This window comes from Ictidomys tridecemlineatus, chromosome 2 (assembly GCF_052094955.1).
Source record: "Ictidomys tridecemlineatus isolate mIctTri1 chromosome 2, mIctTri1.hap1, whole genome shotgun sequence".
NCBI classification, from domain to species: domain Eukaryota; kingdom Metazoa; phylum Chordata; class Mammalia; order Rodentia; family Sciuridae; genus Ictidomys; species Ictidomys tridecemlineatus.
In genome coordinates, this window is record NC_135478.1 from 108,902,415 (window position 1) to 108,927,874 (window position 25,460).

General features: G+C 35.8%; 2 protein-coding genes across 5 annotated transcripts in view; both read left to right on the top strand.

Moving 5' to 3' along the window:
• The first annotated feature begins 1,193 nt into the window (after positions 1-1,193).
• On the top strand, positions 1,194-23,570 carry Znf280b (zinc finger protein 280B). 4 transcript variants are annotated; one of them, XM_078039533.1, is made up of 4 exons: positions 1,194-1,403; positions 2,189-2,246; positions 7,468-7,541; positions 18,898-23,570. In XM_078039533.1, the coding sequence occupies exon 4, from the start codon at positions 18,962-18,964 to the stop codon at positions 20,597-20,599; it is 1,638 nt and encodes a 545-aa protein (XP_077895659.1). In that variant the 5' UTR covers positions 1,194-1,403; positions 2,189-2,246; positions 7,468-7,541; positions 18,898-18,961; the 3' UTR covers positions 20,600-23,570. The 4 variants fall into 4 exon arrangements, with proteins under 4 accessions (XP_077895659.1, XP_021576544.1, XP_005341430.1 ...); XM_021720869.3 differs by lacking the exon at positions 7,468-7,541 and having other exon boundaries at positions 2,079-2,246; XM_005341373.5 differs by lacking the exon at positions 7,468-7,541.
• Positions 19,436-25,460, top strand: part of LOC101969943 (uncharacterized) — a 49,650-nt gene continuing 43,625 nt past the window's right edge. The window contains exon 1 of the mRNA XM_078039536.1: positions 19,436-19,457. The gene's annotated coding sequence lies outside the window, so the exon portion shown is untranslated. The remainder of the gene's footprint in view (positions 19,458-25,460) is intronic.

Consider the following 25,460-nt stretch of genomic DNA (forward strand, 5'->3'; position numbering starts at 1 on the left):
CAAAACCTTTAAAAAAAGATTACTGAGAGGCTAGCCTCAGCAACTTAGATCCTGTCTCAAAATAAAAACTAAGAAGGGCTGAGGATGTAGCTCAGTGGTAGAGTATCTCTGGGTTCACTCCCCAATTAAACAACAACAACAACAAATCAAAAACAAGGCTGGGATTGTGGCTCAGGGAAAGAGCTCTTGCCTGGCATGGGCGGGACCCAGTTCGATTCTCAGCACCACATAAAAATAAAGGCATTGTGTTGTGTTCATCTACAAAAAATAAAATATTCTCTCTCTCTCTCTCTCTCAAAAAAAAAATCAAAAACATACACACAAAAAAATTACTGAAATAGATAAACTTGTAGCAGAACTGATAAAACCCTGCAAATAGATCAAAGAATGGGCAAACTACTCCACCCCCACTTAATACTGGGGATTGAATCCAAAAGTACAGCTTCCACTGTACTACATCTCCAGCCCTTTTTATTTTTTTTGAAACAGGGGAGGGAGGTGTCTCATTAAGTTGCCTAGGCTGGCCTTGAACTTTCCATTCTCCTGCCTCAGCCCCCTGGGTTGCTGGGATTACAAGGTGTGCACCAGCACTGTATCCAGCATCAAACTTGTTTTGGTAAAGGACCAGATAGTAAATATTTCATATAGTCTCTGACAATTAATAAATTTTTCTGTCTTATTAGGAAACAGACAATACCTGGAGGTATAGGTATGTTGTATTCCTATAAAACTTGAAATTTGGATTTTATATAATTTTCTCATGCCACAAAATGATATTGTTTGTTGTTTTCATCCAGTTAGAAAAAAATAGTAAAATCTCTTTTTAGGTCACTGTAAGCTATATTAACACAGTTGGCAGGTTAGCTCCGGACACAACATGAGGTTCAAGATTCAGTTGCTTGGTCAAGTTTCTTATGCCTGGGACAGTTAGCCAGTGCTTTTATAGAAAGGGCACCACACCTGGAATAATGACAATGAAGGCAAACTATATCTGAGTGCACTGTGAGCCCAACCCCAGCGCTGAGCTTTGGCTGGGCTTTAGAACCTGGATGGTCCAAGATCCCAGAACTTCAGGGCTACAGCCATAACCTTGGCCTCACACTCCTCAGCCCGACCTTACGTGCCCATTAGCCACCAGGGGCACCAGAGTGCGCGCATGCGCAGAACCCGCACTTCGTGACCAATCAAATTGTAGCGCCTGGAGCCCAGCCGACCGAGCTCGCCGCACCTGGCAGCCAATCACAGGTCGCCCTGGACGCGCGTGTGGAGACGTCTGTGGCGTTGGCGGCGGCGGTGGTGGACCCTGGGGCCTGAAGAGGTGGTGTGGCTGCGGGTTTTGCCCAGGGAGCGTGTTCGGGGCTGTTTCTTGGCCGGCTTCACGGGGACGCCACTGATCAGCGCCGGTAAGGCTGGTGGAGTAGCGCGGCTCGAGCTTTCCCTGAGGGGAAACGGGAGGGAGAATCCACCGCTGCAGCCCCCCCAGGTTCGGACACCGCGTCCGGTGGCTTTGCGCCGCCCAAGAGGCCTTTTCAGTGCCGAAGTCTTCCAAAAGGCGTGAGGGGCTGGGGACCCAGTGGGCCCCACGTCGCCTCACACATTCCATTCCTTAACTTGACTAGGCGCCTCTTTCAGTCGGTCTCCCCTTACCCCGCGGAACTCCCCCACCCTGGTGCCTGGCCCAGCGAGGCCTCCTGAGGAAGGGGCCTGTACACACTCCTCCTGCCTTGTCTTTTCTCCCCTGCCCCGCAGTGGTCTCTTGTGGAGCCTAATTTTGGTGTTTAAAAATCATAAACCAGTTTGTAATTCCAGCCCCACCCCCCATTCTGTATATCTGCAGGCCCTGAACCCTTAGAGTGTCTCAACCTTTTTAAAATTCCGTTTATTGGACTCCTTGCTATATCGCAGTGCCTCTTTATTTTTCTTGTTTGTTTGTTTACTGTGGGCCTTCTGGACGGCTAATGCAGCCCACTGGATCCCAGTGAGCCATTATTAATTTGGGCAGTTTACAGATGGGGGTGTTAAGGTAGACAGGAGGAATAGATTTGGGGGAAAGTAATTGATTTCTCTTTTCTGATTAGATATGAGATGGTTAATAAACATCTAAATGGCAATCTTAAGTCGGCAACAGGATATTAAATATCCTTGAAACATGGAAGTAACCTTAATCCTTCTCTCTGGTTGCCTTAAGGATGTGACCTTCTCCTTGGACGATTCAAGTTCTTAAAAAGTTTCAGTGTACATTTGAGGTAAGATTGAAGTCTGTATCATAAGGACCAAGGTTGTTTCTTTTCTCAATTAAATTTTCCTTTTCATTCTTTCCTGTGCTAAAACTTACTGTTTAGAGTTTCTTGAGGGAATCTGAATGTATATGATAAATTCAGGCGATTGTTGATTTAAATATTCTGGAGCCCTCTAAATTGCTTTCTTAAAGGAGAATGTGGTGGCTGCAGCATTCTTTCACTTCATTTCTTGAAAAAGTAAGCACCATAGAGAGTTAGAGCTATGTAAGGCTGACTTATGTTGTGAGGCTAACATGGGTTGGTACACATACCCTAAGATTTCAGCTAATGCATTAAAATGGGTCATTTAGGGAAAATTTTTTATTTGTTAAAGTGGAGTTAACTTGTTCATTACTATACTTTTTAATTTTTTTTTTTAATTGTACTGGGGATTGAATAGGGTTGTTCTATCCCTGAGCTACATTGCCCATTCTTTTTATTTTTGTATTGAGTTAGGATTTAACTCTGGCCAGGAACTTGTGATTCTCCTACCTCAACTTCCCAACTAGCTGGGATTATAGGCATGTGCCACCAAACTCACTTATACTCTTTTTCTTAAAGACTGTATTTCATTAGGTAAATTGTATGTGACTTGACAGGGGAGGTTAACAGACTTTTTTCCAGGTCAGTAGGCAAGATAATAGGTAAATTCTGTGCCCACAGATTTGTGAATACAACTCAGAACCATTGTATTAGCTAGTTATCTATTTTAACAAACCATCTCAAAACCTAGTTGCTTAAAATAACACATTTTTATTACATCATAATTTCTGAATGTTTGGAATCCAAAAGTGGCTTAGCTGGCAATTCTGGCTTAGGCTCTCATGAGGCTACAGTTAAACTTTTGACTAGATTGGCAGTCTCTGAAGGCTTGACTAGAATTAGATGAACTGCTTCTAATCTCTTACTTGGCAAGAGGTCTCAGTTACTCATTGGACCTGTCCATGGGGCTGCTTATGTCATACCAGTTGGCTTCCCTTAGAGTGAGTTAATTTGGGAGAGCTTGTACCTAAGATGAAGCAGTGTCTTTTTTGTAACTTAATATCTGAAGAGACATATTATTTCTTCTTTTTTTTTAACTTTTTTTTTTTTAGAGAATTTTTAATATTTATTTTTTAGTTTTCAGCAGACACAACTTCTTTGTTTGTATGTGGTGCTGAGGATTGAACCCAGGCCTCACGCTTGCCAGTGAGCGTGCTACCGCTTGAGCCACATCCCCAGCCCCATCATTTCTTCTATGTGTGTTTTCTGCACAGGCCAACCTTTTACATTGTGGGAAAGGGCTGCAGAACAGTGTGAATACAAGGAGGTGGGGTTCACCTGGGGCCATGAGAGAGGCTGGCTCTTGTACCTGTTTATCCACCATTCCAGTTGTTCTCCATATGATTTCTGGCATTTTGTTACAATGGATGAAACAAAGACTTGTGTACTTATTTTTTCAGCATATTGTTCCAACAAGTCTCCTCTTTTTCTTGGGTTAAGTTTTCTGTTGCTTTGGATAATTTTAATAGCAAACATACTGATTTTACTGTCACTTCTCCTTGGGAATCTGTTGTTTGATGCTATGTTCCCTTTTATTTATTTTATTTCATATTTGCTTGTCCATAAGAAAGTAAATTTTCCTTTTTAGGAAAATTTCAGGTTGTCTGTATTTTCTATTCTCCCAATCTTTTTTGGCAGGGGGCGGTGGTACCTCGAGGGGATTGAATTAAGGGGTGCTCGACACCAGCCACATCCCCAATGTTATTTTATATTTTAGAGACAGGGTCTCACTGAGTTGCTTAGTGACTCGATTTTGCAGAGGCTAGCTTTGAACTGTTAGCCTTCAGAGCAGCTGGGATTACAGGCGTGTCACAGAATCTGGCCCTCCAGTTCTCTCTTTAACCCACTCTTGTGTAGATCATCAATGAATTCCACATTGCTTAATCCAGTGGTTAGTTTTAGTTGATTTATTTGATCTACCTGCAGCATTTATCAGATTCATTTCCTCCTTCCTAAAAAATTTTTTTATTTGAATTCTGGATGCTTCACATTTTTGATTCATCTCCTACCCAGTTGGTTATTAACTGCTTCTTGATCTCCTTTGCTGTTCTTTCTTTATGACCTCTAAAAGTGGAATACTTCAGGATTTGGATTTTAGACTCTTCCCCTGGGTTATGTCATCAGACTTGTGTTTTAGATAATGCTACAGATTGAAGATTCCAAAATTTGGATGTCTTCTCCATATCTCTCTGAATTCTGCTCATAGATTTGCTGGCACAACATCATCACTTATATGTCCTGTCTTTCATGTCTCATGTGCAGTCTATCAGACAAATTTGTGACCCTTCAAGATTTTATCTAGAATCTTGACTCCTTAGTATCTTTATTTCTCCATCCTGTTACTATTATTATCTTTTGTCTGTTTTATTTCAGCCGCTTCTTGTGTTCTGCTTCCACTGTTATTCTCTAAAGTCTTTTCTCCATACACCAGCCAGAACAATCCTGTTGAAATGAAAGTCACACCATTAAAAATCTCAGCAGTCTCTCATCACACTCAGTAAAAGCCAGAGAACTTAGAATGGCCCATATGATCTGAGTTCCTGTAATTGTCATTGACCACAAATGCACATTTAAAAAGCCTCATCTATTAACTTGTCTCCCTTATCTATCATTGGCTTGCCTGTTATCTTCTTGACTAGTTCTTAACATGTGTTAAGTACTCCTTCTTAGCCTTTGTGTTGTTTTCCTTTTCTAGAATACTGTTTCCCAAATACTCCTAACCATGTCCTATAAATATCAACCTGCCTTCATTTCCTACTTTTTCTCACTAGCATATAGATAACCATCTTTTTAAAAAAATTATTATTTACTGATTAATTCTAACAGAAAATTAGCTCCCTGAAGAGAGGGTTTTTGTTTGGATCACTGATACATTTTTATACTAGCTCTTGACTGTTAATCAACTCACCAAATTTTAGTTGAATGAATGATGTACTTCGATTCTTCTTAAACACCACCTTGATTCTTCCCTCCACCTTTTCTCTTTGGTCAAGAGACTTATCAAAACTAAATGCTTTATATCATTGTTTGTATTATTTCTGTTTCTCAGTCTTTTAGACAGGAATATGTTTTAATTCTACTGATTCAATACATTTTATAATGATGGTTCACCATAAAGCAATGAACATCAAACATTACCAAACTTAGTCAGTTTTTTTTTCCTCAGTACTAAAGATTGAACCCAGAGCTTCACACATGATAGGCAAGCCATCTACCACAGAGCTGCGTCTCCAGTCCCTGACTTTATATGCTTAACCACACACAGAATCCATTATGATCTCCTTCCATAGAGTAACAATTTCTTCCTAAATTCTTCAAGAAAAAAATAAAAAAATTTCCCATCTCTCCCTCCTTTCTGTGTTTTGATCGGGAATTCTAAAGCAGGAGTATTGCCTTAAGATCAGTTCAGTATGTCAAAAAATAATAACTTTCAACTTTTGACTTCCTAATGGTATTATGTAAGTTTGGGGGAAGAAAAATGTGGATACTCCCAAGAAGTCTTACTAGTATTTTTCTGCGTGGGGACTTCCCAGTATTAGAGAGCTAAAAGATACATAGGGATTCATGACAGGGCCCATCTGGCATCTGTGTGGAATGTGCTTTCATGAATTTTACAATATCCAGAATCTCTATAACTAAGTTGAATTTATTATCTAAACTGATGTACTTTTTAAAAATGAATGAAAAATGGGATTATTAAAATATATACAAAACAGGTTAAATTGGGACTCATATAGTCAAACCAAGATATATGATAACCCTACTCATAACTAATTTGGTCCTCCAAGTCCTTTATAATAGGTTGTTTACTCTGCGAAATATAACTATTCCAGGTGGAATGCAGATTTATGAATTGATGCTACTTGATACTAGCTTAAGTATATTTGTTGGCTAGATTGGCTTGCATCATTACTATAATCTTAATTACCTAAGTTATGAATGGGGTCTTCGAGGGAGCTTTGAAAATTTACTATCAGTTGTTGGGTGGTGGGGTCACACCAGTTTATTGCTAGACATGTTTTCCTTTAATCAAGAGATAATGTCCTGTAAGATTCACTGTATAGAGGTCAGCCATCAACAGTATCTAATTCTAAAACATTTTTTCAATCTAAAAGACCATTATTAAGTAGTCACTTCTTTTATTACTTTCTTTTGGATGTTATAAGAAAATTACTAACAAAAATTTATTCTTCTTTAGTTCTGGAGACAAGAAGTCCAAAACCAGTTTCACTGCACCTTAGTCAAGATGAGTCAGGTGTGTTGGCTCATTCCTATAATCCCAGCAGTTTGGAAGGCCGAGGCAGGAGGCTGTGAGCTTAGACTAGCCTCAACAACATAGTGAGACCCTGTCTCAAAAAATAAAAAAGACTGGAGATATAGTTCAGTGGTAAAATGCCCCTGGTTTCAATCTTCAATAACCTCTTCCCCCACCACACCACCCACTCAAAGGTGGATATATTGGTATGGCTGTCCTCATCTTGGACACTCTGACAGAGAAGTCATTCTTTGCCTCTTCTAGTTTGTGAACATGACATTCTTTTGCTTGAAACCATGTTACTTCAGTTTCTGCCTCCATTCTCATATCGCCTTCTCCTAATATACCTGTGAAATCTCCCTCTGCTTCTCTTATAAAGACACATGACATTTAGGGGCCACTTGTACAATCCAGATGAATTCCTTCATCTGAAGATCATTGGTCTTATCTTGAAAGACCCTTTTTGCAAATAAAGTAATATAGTTTTCTGGGATTAGAATTTGATATTTTGGGGACTATTTTCAACCTACTGTAATCTTCATTCTATTTTTTTTTTTGCTCAGTATAGAGTAAGCACGAGTTTGTTTCTCTGTGTGGGTTTGCCTGCTCTAGACGTTTTATGTGAGTGGAATCATATAGTATTATGTATTTGTGTCTTGTCATCTTTGGAAATATTCATTTAGCATATTTTCAGCTTATATCCATGTTATACCTGTATCCCATTTGTTTTTATGGCTGAATAATATTCCTTGTGTGGTTATATCACAATTTGTTTATCCACTGATGAGTGTACATTTGAATTGTTTGCACTTTGTGGCTATTATGAATAAAGCTGCTCTGAACATTCGTGTACAGAGTTTTAGTGTGAACTGAATGTTTTTGTTCTTCTAGGTATACCTAGGAATAAAATTGGTGACTCCTGTGGTAACTATATTTTTTGAACAACTGCTAAATTGTTTTGCAAGGTAGTTAACCATTTTATATTGCTACCAACAACATATGATTCTTCCAGTTTGATGTTCTTTGCAATACTTCTTAGTTCCTCTTCTTGATTATAGCCAACCTAGTGAAGTAATCTCATTGTGATTTTCATTTGCATTTTCATAATGATTAATAATGTTAAGAAATAGTTCATGATGTTTTAATTGGCTGTTTATTTGTCTTTGTTAACATATCTATTCATACCTTTGCCTGTTTTTTTTTTTAACATGGTAAAAAACGCATAGAAGTTTATCCTCCTAACCATTTTTAAGTGTACAATTTATTGTATTTACATTGGTGTGTAATAGATCTTTAGGACTTTTTCATCTTGCAAGACTGAAAACTATACCCAGTAACAAACAGACTTCTCTTTTTCCTGTCTTCTCCAGCCCTTGCTAACCACCATCCTACTTTTTGTTTATATGAATTTGACTATTTTAATTGTCTCATATAAGTAGAATCATACAGTATTTGTGTTTTTTGACTTGCTTATTTTATTTAGCGTAACATATTCAAGATTCATCCATGTTGAAGTATGCAACCAGATTGCCTTCCTTTTTATGGTTGAGTAATATTCCATTGTACCTGTATAACACATTTTGTTCATTTGTTTGTTGATGGGCATTGGGCTTGCTTTTGCCTCTTGGCTATTGTGCATAGTCCTGCTATGTATATGTATGTGTTAATATCTCTTTTAGACCCTTCTTTCAGTTCTTTTGGATATTTGCCTAGAAGTTGAATTGCCAGAAATGTGGTAGTTCTTTTTTAAAATTTTTTAGGAGGTTGTATGTTTTCCATAAAGTTGTACCATTTTATCATCCAACGATCCTGCCTGAGGAACCAGATTCTCCACTTCCTTGTTATTTTCTGATTTTTAAATTTTTATTGTTAGTAGCCATCCTAATAGATGTGAGGTGATAATTTGTATTTCTCTGATTAGTGATGTTTAACACTTTTTCATATATGCTTTGGGCATTTTTATATCATCTTTGGAGAAATATCTTTTAATTTCTTTGCCCATTTTTATTTTGGGTTTCCTTTTTCTTTTTGGTACTGGGGATTGAATGCAGGGATACTTTACCACCGAGCTACATCCCCAGACCTTTCTTTGTTTTTGTTTTCAGATGGGCGTGCTAAGTTGCTGAGTCAGGCTTTGAACTTGCTCTTGCTATCCTTATGCTTCAGTATCCCCAGTCTCTGGGATTACAGGTGTGTGCCACAGTGCCCAACTGGGGTTTCTTTTTAGTCTTCCATTATTAGAGGACTTTATATATGTAAATACAAGTCTCTTATCACATATGTGAGTCACAAATGTATTTTCTATAGATTGTCTTTTTACTTTCATGATGTTATCTTTTGAAACACAGAAGTTTAAAGTTTTAAAATTTAGTGAAGTCTGTCTTTTGTCAAAAAAAAAATATATATATATATATTTTTTTTTTTAAAGAGAGAGTGAGAGAGAGAGAGAATTTTTCAATATTTATTTTCTAGTTTTCGGCGGACACAACATCTTTGTTTGTTTGTGGTGCTGAGGATCGAACCCGGGCCGCATGCATGCCAGGCGAGTGCGCTACCGCTTGAGCCACATCCCCAGCCCCTGTCAATTATATTTTTAATGTCATTTCTAAGAATCTGTTTGATCTTATTTATTTATTTAAAAGATTATGTAGTTATAGCTCTTCCATTTAGGTCTGTGATTCTTTTTTTTTTTTTTTAAATAGTGCGAAGCAGGGGTCTGGCTTCATTCTTTTGCATGTGGCTCTTTCACCAGTTTTTTGAAAAAACTATTCTGTTCCCCCAATCGAATTGTTTTGGAATTCTAATTCAAAATAGGTGATCTATTTATTTATTTATTTATTTATTTTGTGTGTGTGTGTGTGTGTGTGTGTGTGTGTGTGTGTGTGGTGAGCCCAGAGGTCCTCTACCATTGAGCACCTCCCCAGCTCTTTTTATTTTATTTTTGAAACAGAGTCTTGCTAAGTTGTCAAGGCTAGTCTTGAATTTATTACCTCCTTCCTCAGCATCTTCTCTAGTACCTGGGATTACAGGTATTCACCACCACACCTGTCTTCAGGGACTATTTAAGTTTTATGCTGAACTCTGAATTCTATAACATTTATTTAGGTTTCTGCCCTTATGCCATTTCCATGCTGTTGATTGCAGATATTTGTTGTGTTTAAATTTATGAAGTGTGAGTCTTCCACCTTCATTGTTTTACAAGATTGTTTTGTATATTCTGGATCTCTTGCATTTACAAATGATTTTCAGTTTCTGAGAAAAAGTGAGCTGGGATTTTCATCAATTTTGAGAGTATTGCCATCTTAATATTAAATCTTATTCATGAACACAGAATGTCTTTCCATTTATTTAGGTATTCTTTATTTCTTCAACAATGTACTCAGAAGATTTCAGTGCTTTTTTTATATAAAAATCTTGCATTTTTTTTTTTTTGCTAAATTTATCCCTATTTTGTTCTTTTTGATGCTAGTTCAAATGGAATTACTTAATTTTATTCTCAGTGTTTGTTACTGGACTCTAGAAATTTATTTTTTATATTGATCTTGTGTTGTACAACCTTGATTAACCTCTTTATTAGTTTGAAAACTTGTTTTGTGGATTTATGTCTTCCTAACCAATCTTATTGTTATGTCAGTTTTTTTTTTTTCTTGATTGCCATTGAATGTAAAACCTCCAGTACAATGTTGAATTGAAGTTGTGAAAGTGAATACTCTTTGTCTTCTTGGGAGGCTTCAGTCTTTTTGCCATTAAATATAATGCCAGCTGTAGGAATTTTTTTTCCCCAGAAAAAAAAATTTCACCTTAGTCTGGTTGAGAAAGTTCTTTTCTGTCATAATTAAATGTTTTTCTTGTGAAAAATCATGAAAAAGTGTTAGATTTTCTCAAAGTTTCTTTTTTCCTTTCTGCAGATAGGTGTGATTTTTTTGTTCTTTATTAGTTGTTTATTTTTATTTTTCTGTTATTGTTACTAGGGATTGAACTCATGAGTGCTCCCCAGTAGAGCTACATACCTAAACCTTTTTTTTTTTTTTTTTTTAGATTTTGAACCGTCTTGCTAAGTTGTCCCAGCTGACTTCAGACTTTTGATTGGGAGGCCTTAGCTTTCCAAGTTGCTAAGATTAATGCCACTGTGCCTGGCATTTTATTCTTTTCCTTTTCTTTTTTTTGGTACTGGGGGTTGAACCCAGAATGGCTTTGCCGCTAAGCTAAATCTCCAGCCCTTTTTATTTTTTATTTTATTTTCAGGCAGGGTTTTACTAAATTGCTTAGGGCCTTGTTAAGTTGTTTAGGCTGTCCTTGAACTTTTAATCCTCGTACCTCAGCCTCCAGAATCACTGGAATTACAGACATATACCATCGTGCCTGGACATTTTCTTTTTATTATTATTAAAATGATATTATGTTCTATTTTTATAGTATGGACCATACTTGCATTCTTTAACTTATACTTAATTGGTGTATAATACTTATTATATAGTGTTGGACTTTGGTAGGATTTTGTTAAGTATTTTTGCTTCTGTATTTATAAAAGGGTATATAGTCTATAGAATTTTTTTGTGGTGTGATTTCTTTTTCTCATTTAGGTATCAGAGTAGTATTGCTTCATTGAATGAAATGGAAAGCTTTTTAATTCTGGAAAAGTTTATGAGTAATTGATGTTAATCTTTTTTAAACATTTGATAGAGAATGGCGTTGTAGCTCAGAGGTGGAGTGCCTGCCCAGCTGAACTCAGTCCCCTGGACTGGAAACAAAATATTTGGTAGAATTCACCTTTGCTATTTCATCTTGGGCTTTTATTTGAGATTTTTTTTTTTTAATTACTAACTTGATCTCTTGTTTTAGGTATGTTATATTTTCTATTTTTTTGGAGTCCATTATATAGGTTATATTATGTAGAATTTATTTAATTTGTTGGCATAGTATTCATTTATGATTTAGTATGGTTGGTAATAGTATACTATTTTTAAAAATAGTATTTTTTAAAATAATTCATTGAATTCATAGCCACAGAATAATTTTAGAGTGAAAAATTTAGTGGCATTTAGAGTATTTATGATGTGGAACATCTGCTGTCTCTATTTCTAGCATAGTTCTTTCATTCCAAACTAAAATCACTCATTCATTAAGCAATTTCTTCTCATTTCCCCTCTATTCCCTGGTAGTCACCAATTTCTGTTTAGTCTTCATGGATTTATCTAGTCTGGACATTTCCTATAAATGAGATCAGATGTAACCTTGGTGTCTAACTTTTTTCATTTCGAATGTTTTTATGGTTTATTCAGTTTAATAACATGTATTAGTATTTGTTTCATTTATGGCCAAATAATTTTCAATAGTGTGCTATATGTCATAATTTGCTTATACATTCATCCATTAATGGACATTTGCATTGTTTTCACCTATTGGTTCTTATGAATAGCTGCTTTACATATGAGTTTACATACACTTATCTGAATACATGTTTTCTGTTCTTTTGTACATGTAGCTTGCTAACATGGTCATATTATAATTGTATGTTTGTAACATTTTAAAATTTTTTTCTTTCTTTTCCTTTTCTTTCTTTGTTCTTTCTCGCCCCACCACCCCATTTTTTTTTTTTTTTTTTTTAAATTCTTTAGCTTTCTGAAGAAAGGAAACACCAACTTTTTGAGGAAACATTTTCCACATTTCCGGAGTCCTCTGATTTTTGCAAGCTTTTTCTTTTCTTTTCTTTTTTAATATTTAGTTTTTAGTTGTAATTGGACACAGTGCCTTTATTTTATATGTGGTGCTGAAAATCAAACCCAGAGCCTTGCATGTGCTAGGTGAGCACTCTACTGCTGAGCCATAATGCAGCCCCTTTGCAAGCCTTTTCTTTGTTTCCAGGAACTGTCCAGGATCTGAAAAACTTGATTTTGATAAAGGAGCAACTACTTGTAGATCCTTATTCTGCCATTTCTACTGACCTCATCCTATTGCTGTGCATTGAGCAAATAGACCTTGTCTTTTTATTTTTAGTTCACTTTTTTATTGTTGTTGTTGTTCATCAACATTTATGTAAGTATTCTTACCTGATAATTCCAGACCCTTTCCAAATACTCAGTTTAATAAAAAAAAACAAAAAAAAACAAAAAAAAAACTTACCTTTCAACTAACAAGGTCACTTTTTAGGTTGAATTGCCAACCTGCTCATTATCTTCTTTTGTAGTTTCTTCTGACCAGGGTTCTGTTCTCGCAAGGAGAAAGTCTAATTCGCTCCACTGCTTCAGAGAAGATCCCATGAAGGACTCTAAGCATACTGTTCTGGGAGAAGGCTTCCCAAAACTATTAATTTCATGAGGAGATGTGGCTATACGCATTCTTCTAAATCCCCAGATTACAGAGCTCATATTTCTTGTCACAGTGCATGTCTGTGGTGCCCTGACTTGAAGAAAATTAACTGCCTTCCAATTTTGAACATTTCTTATTCTTTCCCTCAGTCCATCTTTCTTGGCTGAGTTTTTTTTTTTTCCTAACTTCTAGATAATCTTTTCTTTAATGAATGTTTGAATACTTATTACGTGCCAGATACTACTCTAGGTATTGGAGAGAGATTTGTAAACAAAAACAGGCCGAAACCAGAAACTACTGCAACAGAAAACTGATAATTCAGTGGTGAATGAAAGATAGTAAAATGCATAAATTCTCTGGTGAGAAGGTGATATTATGGGATTAGGAGAAAAATAGTTGAGTAGGATTACAGAACTGGAAGTAGAAGGAGGGAAGTTAATTGTATTGTAATTTTAGATAGGGTGGTCAGGTAAGTCTTATGGAGAAGGTAAATTTGAACATGGACTTGAAGGAGATAGAATATCTATCCATTCAAGGCATGGGGCAAGAGTGTCTGAAGGAGCAGTAAGGTAACTACTGTGATTGGATTAGAGTGGATTAAAGGCAGAAGAATGGAAGAGGTAGCAAGAATAGCAATAGTGGCATGGATCTATGAATTTTTAATTTTTCTCTCTAGTCCAGTGTATAAAAATGTCTTATCCTTTAACAAGGAGCAACCTTGGTTTAATAGTTACACACTTCATAGTTTCCCAGGCTAGTATTGATCCTGTTTTATACAACTTTAGCTTATTTATGTAAAGTATTTATTATAAATATTTATGAAAACTTATTTTTATTATTTTTGGGGCTGTTGGGAATCAAAACTAGGGCCTTGTTAGCTCTACCACTGGGCAGGCTACATCCCCAACCTGAAATTTTTAATTTTTTTTTATTTTACTTAGTTCCCCTAAGATGAAATGTAAATATTTCATGCAGTCTTTAAGAATCCGATGAAGCACCCAGTTTCCTCCATGGGTTTGTGTTTGATGGGTATTATCTTCTAAGGCATCAAATATGATAAGTTATTGGGTGTTAGGGACAAGAGTGTTGTGGATGTATGTAGGGAGAATTTGAGTAGGAGTTTAGAGGAACAGTGATGGTTGAAGAGAGTGATAGGCAAGGAAAGATAGTAGGGCAGGTGCTAGAGGAGTCCTAATGGCCTAAGATCTAATCTCAGAAATTACTCAAGAAGAACTGTTAGGCCAAAATCCCACTAGAAAAGACCATTGTTTGGATGCACACAAATAACCTTGAAGGTGGATCATTATCCTCTGACCCTTAGCTGTCTTTGGAAAGAAACTTTCCTTTATTCCTCTTGTGGCCTTTAATGACTGTTGGTGGAGATGGGAGTTGATTTTTGAGAGAGACCCTCAGGTCTAGTAGTTCTTGGCATGTCCAACCTCCTACCCTATTATGTCAAGATTCTGGTCAATTTGAAAATAAGGGTTTATACATTCATCCATTTGGGGGTATTTGTGAAGAAGGGGCTCTAGATACCTAGAGGAGAAGAAATAATGAGTTTTCTAAGAATAGCATTGTCTGATACTGTTCTTGTAGTGCACTCAGTCATATACTTAACTAGTTTTATTCCTGATTTTTGTTCCACTTTTCATTTTTCATCTTTGGGTTGACAGTATGGACATCAGCCAAAAACCTAACTGGGATCAGCTGAGTGAAAGTCAGTATTATTGGAATCCAGTTTAATTTCTTTCTTTTTTTTTAATATTTATTTTTTAGTTTTCGGTGGACACGATATCTTTATTTTATTTTTATGTGGTACTGAGGAACGAACCCAGTGCCCCAAGCATGCCAGGCGAGCGTGCTACCGCTTGAGCCACATCTCCAGCCCCAGTTTAATTTATTTTTATTTTTTTTTAGAGAGAGAGAGAGAATTTTAACTATTTATTTTTTAGTTTTTCGGTGGACACAACATCTTTATTTGTATGTGGTGCTGAGGACTGAACCCGGGCCGTACACATGCCAGGCGTGCTACCATTTGAGCCACATCCCCAGCCCTTAATTTCTTTATAAACAACAGGAATTTATTTTTCAGTTTTGGAGGCTGAGGCATCTTAGAGCAAGTGCTCTTCCTGGCTGGTAGATAACTGACTTCTTATATAGGTAGGGATGGGGAGTAGGGGAAACAAAACTATGGTGTCACTTCTTATAAAGGCACTAATTCCATTATGGGGATCTCACCCTCATGACCTCATCTAAACCTAATTACCTTGAAAAGGCAACATCTTCAAGAGTCATCATCTTGGAGGTTATGGTTTCAACCTAAAAATTCGGAGGGACACAGTTTAATCTATAGCATAATCTAAAGTATAGTCTCTAGAATAGAAAGACTCATTTAACAATTAGAAGGAGAGAAACAGTATAATTACATTGATGTTTAAGATCCATTCAGTGGTGACAAGTACATATAATTTGAAGTACAAAGAGAAGATGGTAAGGCATACCATCTCATGGTAGAAGTTTGTGAGGTCTGAAACAGGTGTACAAGTATGTAGTAATCTGTGGATCCTAAACTTAGAAATCAGGCTAGAGCATGAGTGGAGACATTAATAAGTATGGAAATAATGTGGTTACAGTGAGCAATGATCTAATCACTTATAAGATACTATGACTAATTTGATGGAGATGGGGAAGGTTTGAACAGATGTTTTTTTATTATTTTTTTCAGTGAAAAAGTGAATCCAGTGAAACACTTTTTAATGAATTTTGAGGATGTAAGTGATATTACCATCAGAAATAGGCATGCTTTAAATCATTTCTTTTGGAGAGAACACAGAACTAGAATTCAGGAATCATGCATTTAGGGCTCTCTGCATATCCTCCATATAACAGAAGTTTTTTTGGCTTTAAATTCCATCTTCAAATAATCTGATAAACATATTAGTTGTCAAATTATTAGAATATTAATAATTTTGACTTGAAGGTTTTTTTGTTGTTGTTTTGTTTGTGGATGGTAAGGCATACCATCTCATGGTAGAAGTCAGTACTAGAAACATAGATGTGACACTGAGAAAAAGACTGGATTTGGGTAGGAGTTCTTTCCCAGGACATTTAGTAATGTCTAGGGCCAGTTTTGATTGCCACACTGGGGAATTAGTACCTATATCTAGTGGGTAGAGGCCAAAAATGCTGCCAACATCCTGCTATGCACCCAGAATTCCTCTATATTAAGAACTATCTGGTCCAATATCTTAAGTGCATAGGTTGAAAAACTCTGGGCTAAGTGGCACCATCCTGGAGTTAGGTAATTGAAAGTAGTATAGACAAACCTATTTTAGCTGATTCCAAAGAGCAATGTTCAAATCTGCCATATATATATGTGACATTATATATAGACTTAATTTTTTAGGTTGTTAATTATACTATTCATGACACACTAGATAATAAGCTTCATGCATTCACCACTGTCTGCCACAGTATCTTACCAGTGTTGGGCAAATAAAGTAAGTGGAATAATTGAGGGGAAAAAAAATGAATAATTTTTGTTATGCTTAATTGTATTCTTTAGTTGACTTGCAAGGTGATGTATGTGTTTATAGGAATAGATAATATCTGTATGTTCCAAAGTTAGGTACTGGTATTCTCATTAAAATTAATGTATCATGTGTCTCATATTTTAGATGCCAGTTTAATTTTTATAGATTGGGTTATGCTGATTTGAAGAGGCCACAATGCATCTTGACATGTTTTCAGAATCAGTGAGCTATGCAGTAGTAGATCACTTGCCTAGAATATGCAAGGCCTGGCTTCAATTCCAGTACTGCAAAATAACAACAACACGGAGTCTTAAAGTCCAGTGAGCTGCGAACCATGCCTATGTTTTGCTTGCTTTAGATCAATGTTTTTCAGACCACTTAGTTGTGACCCATTGATGAATCTTAATTGATTTTGAGTCATGATCTATAAAAGAAAAATGAAATAAAAGATATTTAAGTATATCTCATGTAATATAGAGACAATTATTATTTATATATGCCAGTATATAGTGGAACTCCATATAATTTTTTTAAGAGAGAGAGAGAGAGAGAGAGAACTTTTTAATATTTATTTATTTATTTTTAGTTTTTGGTGGACACATCTTTGTTTGTATGTGGTGTTGAGGATCTAACCTGGGCCGCACGCATGCCAGGCAAGCGCGCTATCGCTTGAGCCACATCCCCAGCCCCAACTCCATATAATTTTACTTTATTTTTTTTTTAACTTGGTTTTGATTTTTAAAAAAATCTATATCTATTTGAAAAGGCTAGCTGCTTTCAGTTGTTTATTAGCTTACAGAATTTCTGAATTGAAGTTTCTCAGTAAATTCGTAGAAAATGTGGAATTATTGGAGCACAGTCTTTTTATAAGAGACTTTTTTATATCAATTTTAAGGTCTTATAAATAGAAGATCTTATGAGAGTTACTATTTGTTGGTTCATTTAACAAACTAAGCATTTGTGCTGGGTATTCCACAGTCAACAAAAGATCCAGTCTCTATCCTTTGTGGTTTTGCTACTGGGCAAAAAGAAGGAATCAAGATAAAGAAGTTAAGTTTGTATTATGTTAAGTGAAGGTAGGACTTTATGGTGAAAGAGAAGGGAAGTGAGCCAGGTGCTGTGGCTCACACTTATAATCCCAGTGACTTGGGAGGCTGAGGCCAGCTTCAGTGATTTAATGAGAACCTATCTCAAAAGGCAAATAAAAAAGGACTGGGGGTGTAGCTCAGTGGTAGAATGTCCCTGAGTTCAATCCCAATAAAAGAGTGGAGTGGAGGAGGGAAGTAATTTGATTATGAGTTAAGAGGTTATAGTTTGAAATATTTGAAACCTCTCTGAGAATGGTGCTTGGAACAGAGAGCCCTGAAGTTGATGAGTAGCCAGCCATGCCGGTATCTTGATGAATGAACATCATATTAAAAATACAAATGTTGTAAGCAAAGTTTTGTGTGTTCATGAGGTAGTGAGGAAATTAGTATGGTAGAGTGAAGTGGGTGAGGGAAAAAGAGTATGAAAATATATCTGGGGTTGGAAGTATGATCTTCTAGACATTGGATGTACTTGACCTTTTAACTCTTTGTGGATCAGAAAGCTCTTGGAAGGTTTTGAGCTGAGCAGTGATGAAAAAAATTTCATGTGGTTTAACAGAATCATTCTTCCTTCCATATGGAAAACAAACTGAGGGGGATTTGAAGGAACAGTGTTGTACTTAAGTTCAGTGGGGAAGTCAGAACTGGAGAAATTTAGTAGATATCAGTGAATGGATTAGGCCATTAACTGAGATGAGATTATCAAGGTAATTTATTCCTGATTTGCCTGTCTGACACATGCTAAGTATTGACATTACATTATGTTACTTGTTGGCTATGTGTAGATACTCTTACTCTCCAAATTTGATAACTCTTGTCTATATAATGATTTAGGAATTAGTCTAGATGAATCAATTGATATATATTTAATATGTTTTCCTTTAATTCTACTGTGAAACAAACTATCTTGGAATAGTTGGTGCTTTTAAAAATAGCTATTATCTTAAGTCTAAGGAATAAAAATTTTTGTATCCAAGATACTGAAAAAACACTTGTGAAAGTAAAAATACATTTTATTATATTATTTATTTTTATTTTTATTAGTTATTGATGGACCTTTATTTATTTATTTGTTTAAATGTGGTACTGAGAATCAAACCCAGTGCCTCACACATGCAAGGCAGTTGCTCTACCACTGAGCCACAACCTCCGCCCTTATTTTATTATATTATTTTTAATGATTTTGATTGGAAGCGGTTACTATTAGTGTGGGGCAAAGCTATGAAACTGTGATACTCTAGACTTTGTCGTACATCAGTTTTAAGTTGCCATTTTTCTTCCTTGAGTGTCAGTGTTCTTGTCTGTAAAATGAGTATGGCTAATAACTACCTCAGAATTTTAGAGAAGAATTAAATAATGCATTTTTCTGAACTTACTGTGTTTGTACTTAGGTGGCTGTTTATACAAAGGAAGCACTGGGACTTCTGGCTACCTTCAAGAATAAAAAAATAGAAAATGGAACAACCATGTGTGTTATGTGAGGAAGAACAGGATCCAGAACCACAGAACATAAAAGAAACCAAACAAATAGATGATGAAGATGCGGAGCTGATCTTTGTTGGGGTGGAACATGTAAATGAAGATGCTGAACTGATCTTTGTTGGGGTGTCTTCAAATTCAAAACCAGTTGTTTCAAATATTTTGAATAGAGTAACCCCAGGTTCATGTTCACGGAGAAAAAAGTATGGTTGCCGAAGAAAAGATACTGTTCGTAGATTGCAGCCTATAAGTCATGTGACCCCTTCATCAGAAACAGTGACTATGTTGCCAGTATCTCAATCTGAATCAAGATCAACAGATAGTCCTATTATTATTGAGCCTTTGTCTAAGCCTGATGATAAAAGTAATTCACCAAAAGTTGTGCCTAGTAGCTCTTCAGAATCATGTTCTCCTGTGGTTACCCTCACAAGTTCATTGCATCATCCAGTGAAAGCAGCACTTTCAGAAGGAGGTATGAATGAAAGTACTTGTATATCAAAGCGGTGTTCCAATTCTGAAGTAATTAGCATAAATCCCAAAAATCCTAAACTCAGTGATGGAATCACAGGAGGAGGATATTCTTTAACTTTGTCCCCTCCAGGTGTTTTTAATAATAATAATCCTCAGCAGAGTACACCCAATGATGTCCATACCTCAGTAAGCCATGTTCAGAATGTATTATCTTTTCCCACAGCTTTTCCAAAGAACAGTCTCCATTTAAAGCCTATAACTATAAATCCTGATAGGGAAAATGGGTTGGCAAAAACAGAATTTTCAGATCTAGCAAGTCAAAATAAGACCTTTGATCCCAAGAAAGGGAATTTGATTCTATTACTTAGTGACTTTTACTATGGACAACATCAAGGAGATGGGCAGCCAGAACAGAAAACTCACACAACCTTTAAATGCCCCAGCTGTTTGAAAGTTCTAAAAAATGTTAAGTTTATGAATCATGTGAAGCACCATTTGGAACTTGAGAAGCAGAGGGGTGACAGCTGGGAAACCCACACTACCTGCCAGCATTGCCACCGGCAGTTTCCCACTCCCTTCCAACTACAACGTCACATCGAAAGTGTGCACACTCCACAGGAGCCCTCTGCTGTCTGTAAAATTTGTGAGTTGTCATTTAAAACAGATCAGATTCTTTTAGAACACATGAAGGACAATCATAAGCCTGGGGAAATGCCCTATGTGTGCCAGATTTGCAGTTTCAGATCATCAGCCTTTGCTGATGTGGAAACACATTTTAGAACATACCATGAAAACACTAAGAATCTACTTTGTCCTTTTTGTCTCAAAATTTTCAAAACTGCAACACCATATATGTGTCATTATAGGAGGCACTGGGAAAGGGGTGTTCACCAGTGTTCTAAATGTCGGCTACAGTTTTTAACTTTCAAGGAGAAAATGGAGCACAAGACCCAATGTCATCAAATGTTTAAGAAGCCTAAGCAACTAGAAGGATTGCCTCCTGAAACAAAAATTGTTATTCAAGTGTCACTGGAACCTGGTCAACCAGAATCAGTGAATGTAGCGTCTATTATTCTGAGTACAACTGATTCTGAACCATCTCCTCCCAAATCTAAAAATAGAATTTCCAAAAAATCTCATTAATTCTATTTTGGGAAATCAAAAGCAAATATTTCAGTTTGAATAGAAGAAAAAACCCCATGAAAACAAAAAATATAAACCATACATTATTTAGTAGCACCAAAAATAGTGAAACTAATGAATTGAGATTTAAGTTCATGCATAGGGTTTTAAAATTTTTTTCTTTCGTTCTTTTTTGTGGTGATGGGGATGAACCAGGACCTAGTATGTGCTGAGCAATTGCTCTACCACTGAGCCATGCACCACATTCCCACTCCCTGAATTTTGAGCTTTTATATAATATATTACCTGGTTTTTATGTTAACTATCTGGTTCAACATATGAAAGGTGCTTGTATATGATGTTTGAGTGGGGGGTAAAAAAAGTGGAAGCCTATTTATTTTGTCAGTATTTTATGTTACTCCTAAGCTGGAGAGATCTTTCTTCTATATACAGAATTTGTAGAGGTTTTGAAGTATTTAATTTTATTTTTAAACTTTTTCTGTATATTACACATTTCACTGTTAACTCTAATCAGACTGGAATGACTTTGCTATGGCTTGATCCCTTTATTCATGAACTCTTAGAAGTGCCTGTGCAGTGTGAGTGTAAAATAACCTGGTTTTGAAAGCCTTAGTGTGATGTTGAAGAAGAAGCTGTGGCATGGATGGAGGTGAAGACTTATGTATAAGTTAGGCAAAAGAAAGTATTTGACCCCTTATCCTAGTTGAGGGATAGGCACATTCTAGTCTTGGAGCCAAGGCAGAAGGAACACAGCCTGAGAATGTCTTTGCCTAATAGAAGAACATCCCAAGGAAGCAAAATCATTCTTAAAAAATGTCTGCATTTGGTGAAGGACTCCTGCATATATTAAACAGCTGCTCAGTATCTTTAGCTTCATATGAAGCCACAACAGTAATTAGAGTGGGAACCGGCCCCAATTAATTTCCTGTTGAGTGATCCAAAGGAGAATTTTTCATTCTGGCTAGAGGTTAGTGAAGAATGAATTCTCCTTGTCCTAATAAGCCACAGCAATAAAGCATGTTATAATTCCCGAGGAAAAGAAGCACTGGTATCTGAAGTTTGAACTGTACTGGACCCAGAGTTTCTGCTGAAAGGGGCCATACAAATGATGACTGTCCAGTTAATGGGCTGAGCTAAATTTAGTTCTTCCACTGATAAGCTGGAATGGGGGCTTGTCCAAGAACACTAGGTACAGTGCACCAAAATAGCCCAGGGTGACTGATTAAAATTAAACCCAAATGGGACCTTATATTTTTCAGCACATGTGTAACTTACCATAATTGAGTATATGAAGCTTGCAGTTCTGTGTCTTGGAAGTGAGTGTATTATAGTTAGTAGGGTTTTTTTTTTTTGTAGTATTTATAATTTCCTAACTGATTACACTAATGAATCTCTTTTTTTATCATTTTTAAATTTGTTCTAGTTAGTTAAAATGGCCCAAATGTATTGTCTGTCCTTATCTGATAGATCCTCCTATTTAATCTCTAACTATACTAGGGAGGAACTTTTTCCATTTGCCCTCCCCAAAGGCTGTTTCATAGAACTGTGAAGTACTTTCTGAGCATTGGTTCCTAAACATCAGCAGCCTGAGCTGCTGTGAGTTCCCAGGGTTGTCTATCTCCCAGGGCTTGTTCTAGGGTCATCTCTTATTCATTACCCTCATCGAAGGTACCCAGCAGCCTCTGTTCATCAATCAAGGAATCTACTAGCATCCTAGCTGTAGACATAGGTCTAGAAAAGTCTTTTTCATTCTTCCCCTACTCCTTTATTCTCTCCTCAATCTAATTAAATTTTCTAACTTTCACAAAAAGCTGGGAAGAGGTAATCTTCAGGTCATAGTATTAGAATTTGGGGAAGAAGGACTAAAAATAATTAAAAGAGGTTGTTAGTAGATTTTGTTGTGTTTAATTGCTCCATGCTTGCTTATTTGATTAATTCATTCACACTTTGAACGGTTTGCTAGGTCTTTTCAGTTAGTTTGCTTGGGCCAAGGCATGTTACGAAAATTTTACCCTGAACCCTTTCTTTAGATATAAGAAAATGTGTGTGTATGTTTATGTGTATGACTGTCCCACTTGTTCTGGTGGAAATTCTTACTGTTTAAATCTGCAGACTTTTGTGTATTGTGTTTCTATGGTAAAAGTAAGAAATGTTCTAGTTGTAAATTTTAGTGATTGCTTACTGTTAGTGGCACTGTGAACTGTTGTTTGCTGTTTCACTAAAGCATGCTCCTAAGGAGTACAAATTGTCAGTTATTGCCAACTACAGGTTCCAGTGGTGTGGTCCCTGCCTACCTCCTCCCTCTTTCATTCTGTGATACAGCTCTACCATTTCCCTAATTGATATGCTGTTTTGATATAATGGCCTTGTTATTCCTTAAGCAAATCATATTTTTTCCTGATTTACAGGCTGCACATGCTATTCTCTTAGAACGCTTTCCCCTAGGCCTGCATGGCTTGCTACCTCACTGAACTGTTCAACACTTCCTTTGGTTCTTAGAACTAGAAATCTCCCCCACATTTTTTGTAACCTTATTCTTTCTCCTTAAAGGCACTTTACCTCCCTCCCCCCACTTCTTTCTTCCCTCTCTAATATAGTTAAATTTCCTAGATTTTCACAAAAAAAGCTGGGAAGGAATCATTAAGGGCTTTGCTTCTCTTTTAGAATTGAGCTAGCTTGAGTCAATTTCTGTGCCTGCAACCAAAAGAAAGTTAATATAGTGAATTGAGTCAAAGGGAGCTTTCTTTGTTTTTCTATTGATAGCTTTATATTTTTTAAGGCAATGTCACTTTGTTTTATTTACAAATATATTTAATATGTGTCCAGATTACTATTTTATTATTATTCTTGTATGAATTTCCTTGTCTATTTTGCTTGCTTGTTCTTGCAGATGGAATTTATTATTTTATTAATGTTGCCAAAAATTGTAAGTAAAATAGCAATTATCATAATAAAATGATTTGTGAAAGAATGTTTTTGCTATATTGTCTTTTCACCAATAACATGTTTTTAGCTTTGTTTGATTTTTATTTGGTACCTCTTGCCAGTTGTGGTGTCATATTTCTTGAGTCAGCACTTCTAAATAATGTGTATGATGGAGTTAATGGGTTTCTTGATCTTGGTTTTAATGAAAAATTTTTATATTTTAAAATATACTTATTACTTTTATACTATTAAAAGTAATTGAGTATATTTTAAAATCTTGTTTTCATTTTTAGACTCTTTAAAGACTTGTTTAATTGGGTAGTTTTCAACATCTATCAAGATGGTCATTTGCTTTCTCAACTTCCCTTATAGAAAACTTTTTTTTTTAAAGCAGAAGTAGCCTACTTGGTAGAATATTATTTCTATTACTTACAGCCCTATTTCTATTTTTATTTATATTAAATTAAGTACATTTCCTCTTCCTCAGATTGTCACAGTTTTTTGTTTTTATTTTTTTCCTGGTACTAGTGATTGAATGCAGGGGCTCTTAACCTCTGAGCCATATCCAGCCATTTTTATTTTGAGACAGGGTCTCACTAGGTTGCTCAGAACCTTGCTAAGTTGCTAAGGCTGGCTTTAAATTTATGATCCTTATTTGTCAGACTCCCAAAATGCTGAGATTACAGGTGTGCCACCACTATGCCCAGCTTGTAGTTTTATCGGTGTTTCTTATTTACTCTTTCCCAAGAAGCAACCTTCAATTTGCCTTACTATCCCAACTAGTTTTATTTTTGTTATTCTCCAGTTTTTCCCTTATTATTTATATCCTTTCTGCTTACTTTTGGATTGTTCTTTTTTTTAATATTTATTTTTTAGTTTTAGGTGGACACAATATTTTACTTTTATGTGGTGCTGAGAATTGAACCCAGTGCCTCATGCATGCTAGGCGAGTGCGCTACCACTTGAGACACATCTCTAGCCCCTGGATTGTTGTTTTCTATGACATTATTTTAAAACTTTTATTTTTACTTAAATAAGGAAAGAATTTAAGTTCTTTCTCTGTTTATAGTTTTTCCTAAATCTCAAAATATTTTGATGCATATTTAAAGATTTTCATTCTTAATATATTTGGTGGGTAAGTTAATTAAAAATTTTAAAAATTTGCAGATTAAGCAGTTTTATTCATTTTTATTTTAATTTTTGTGGTGCTAGGAATGACCTAGGGCCTGTGCTTACTGAATAAGCAGTCTACCACAGAGCTACATAAGTGATTTAATTTTTATTTTTACCAATAATTCAGTTTTTCTTGGAGTGTTGGGGTATGTGTGTATTTATGTGTACACACTGGCATGTATACTTATTACCATTGTTTTCAAATTACATAGATTATTAAATATTTTTTATTTCTTTGGTAAAATTAGTTTTATTATAGAAACTTTTTCCCCCAAGTGATATTGCTAAATTTTATTGTTATATTGTGTACATATATGAATATATAACAACAAATCCCATTAATATGTACAACTATAATGCACCAATTTTAAAAATGTGGAAAAAGAAAAACGAATGCCTTTTTCCCAAAATGAATGCGTATAATAGGTAAAAATATGAAAATATTCATTTGAGACTAAATCCAAGTTATAGAACTTAAAAACCAAGCCAAAGATCAAAGTAAGTTAAATATATACTCACCATAAACAGTATTAGTCAGTTATCAAAAGTAATGGCAGTAGGAGTTGTGGCAACACAAAATTTTTACTAATGCAGAATGAGAAAGCCACGTTATAAATTTATGTGTATTTTATAATTAAATTTATGTGTATATTTTATAATTAAATTTATGTGTATATTTTAGAATTTATGTGTGTATATTTTAGAATGACAAAGTGTCTGTTGTACTCGTATAATATCTCTGAAAAAGGATGATAAATACTAA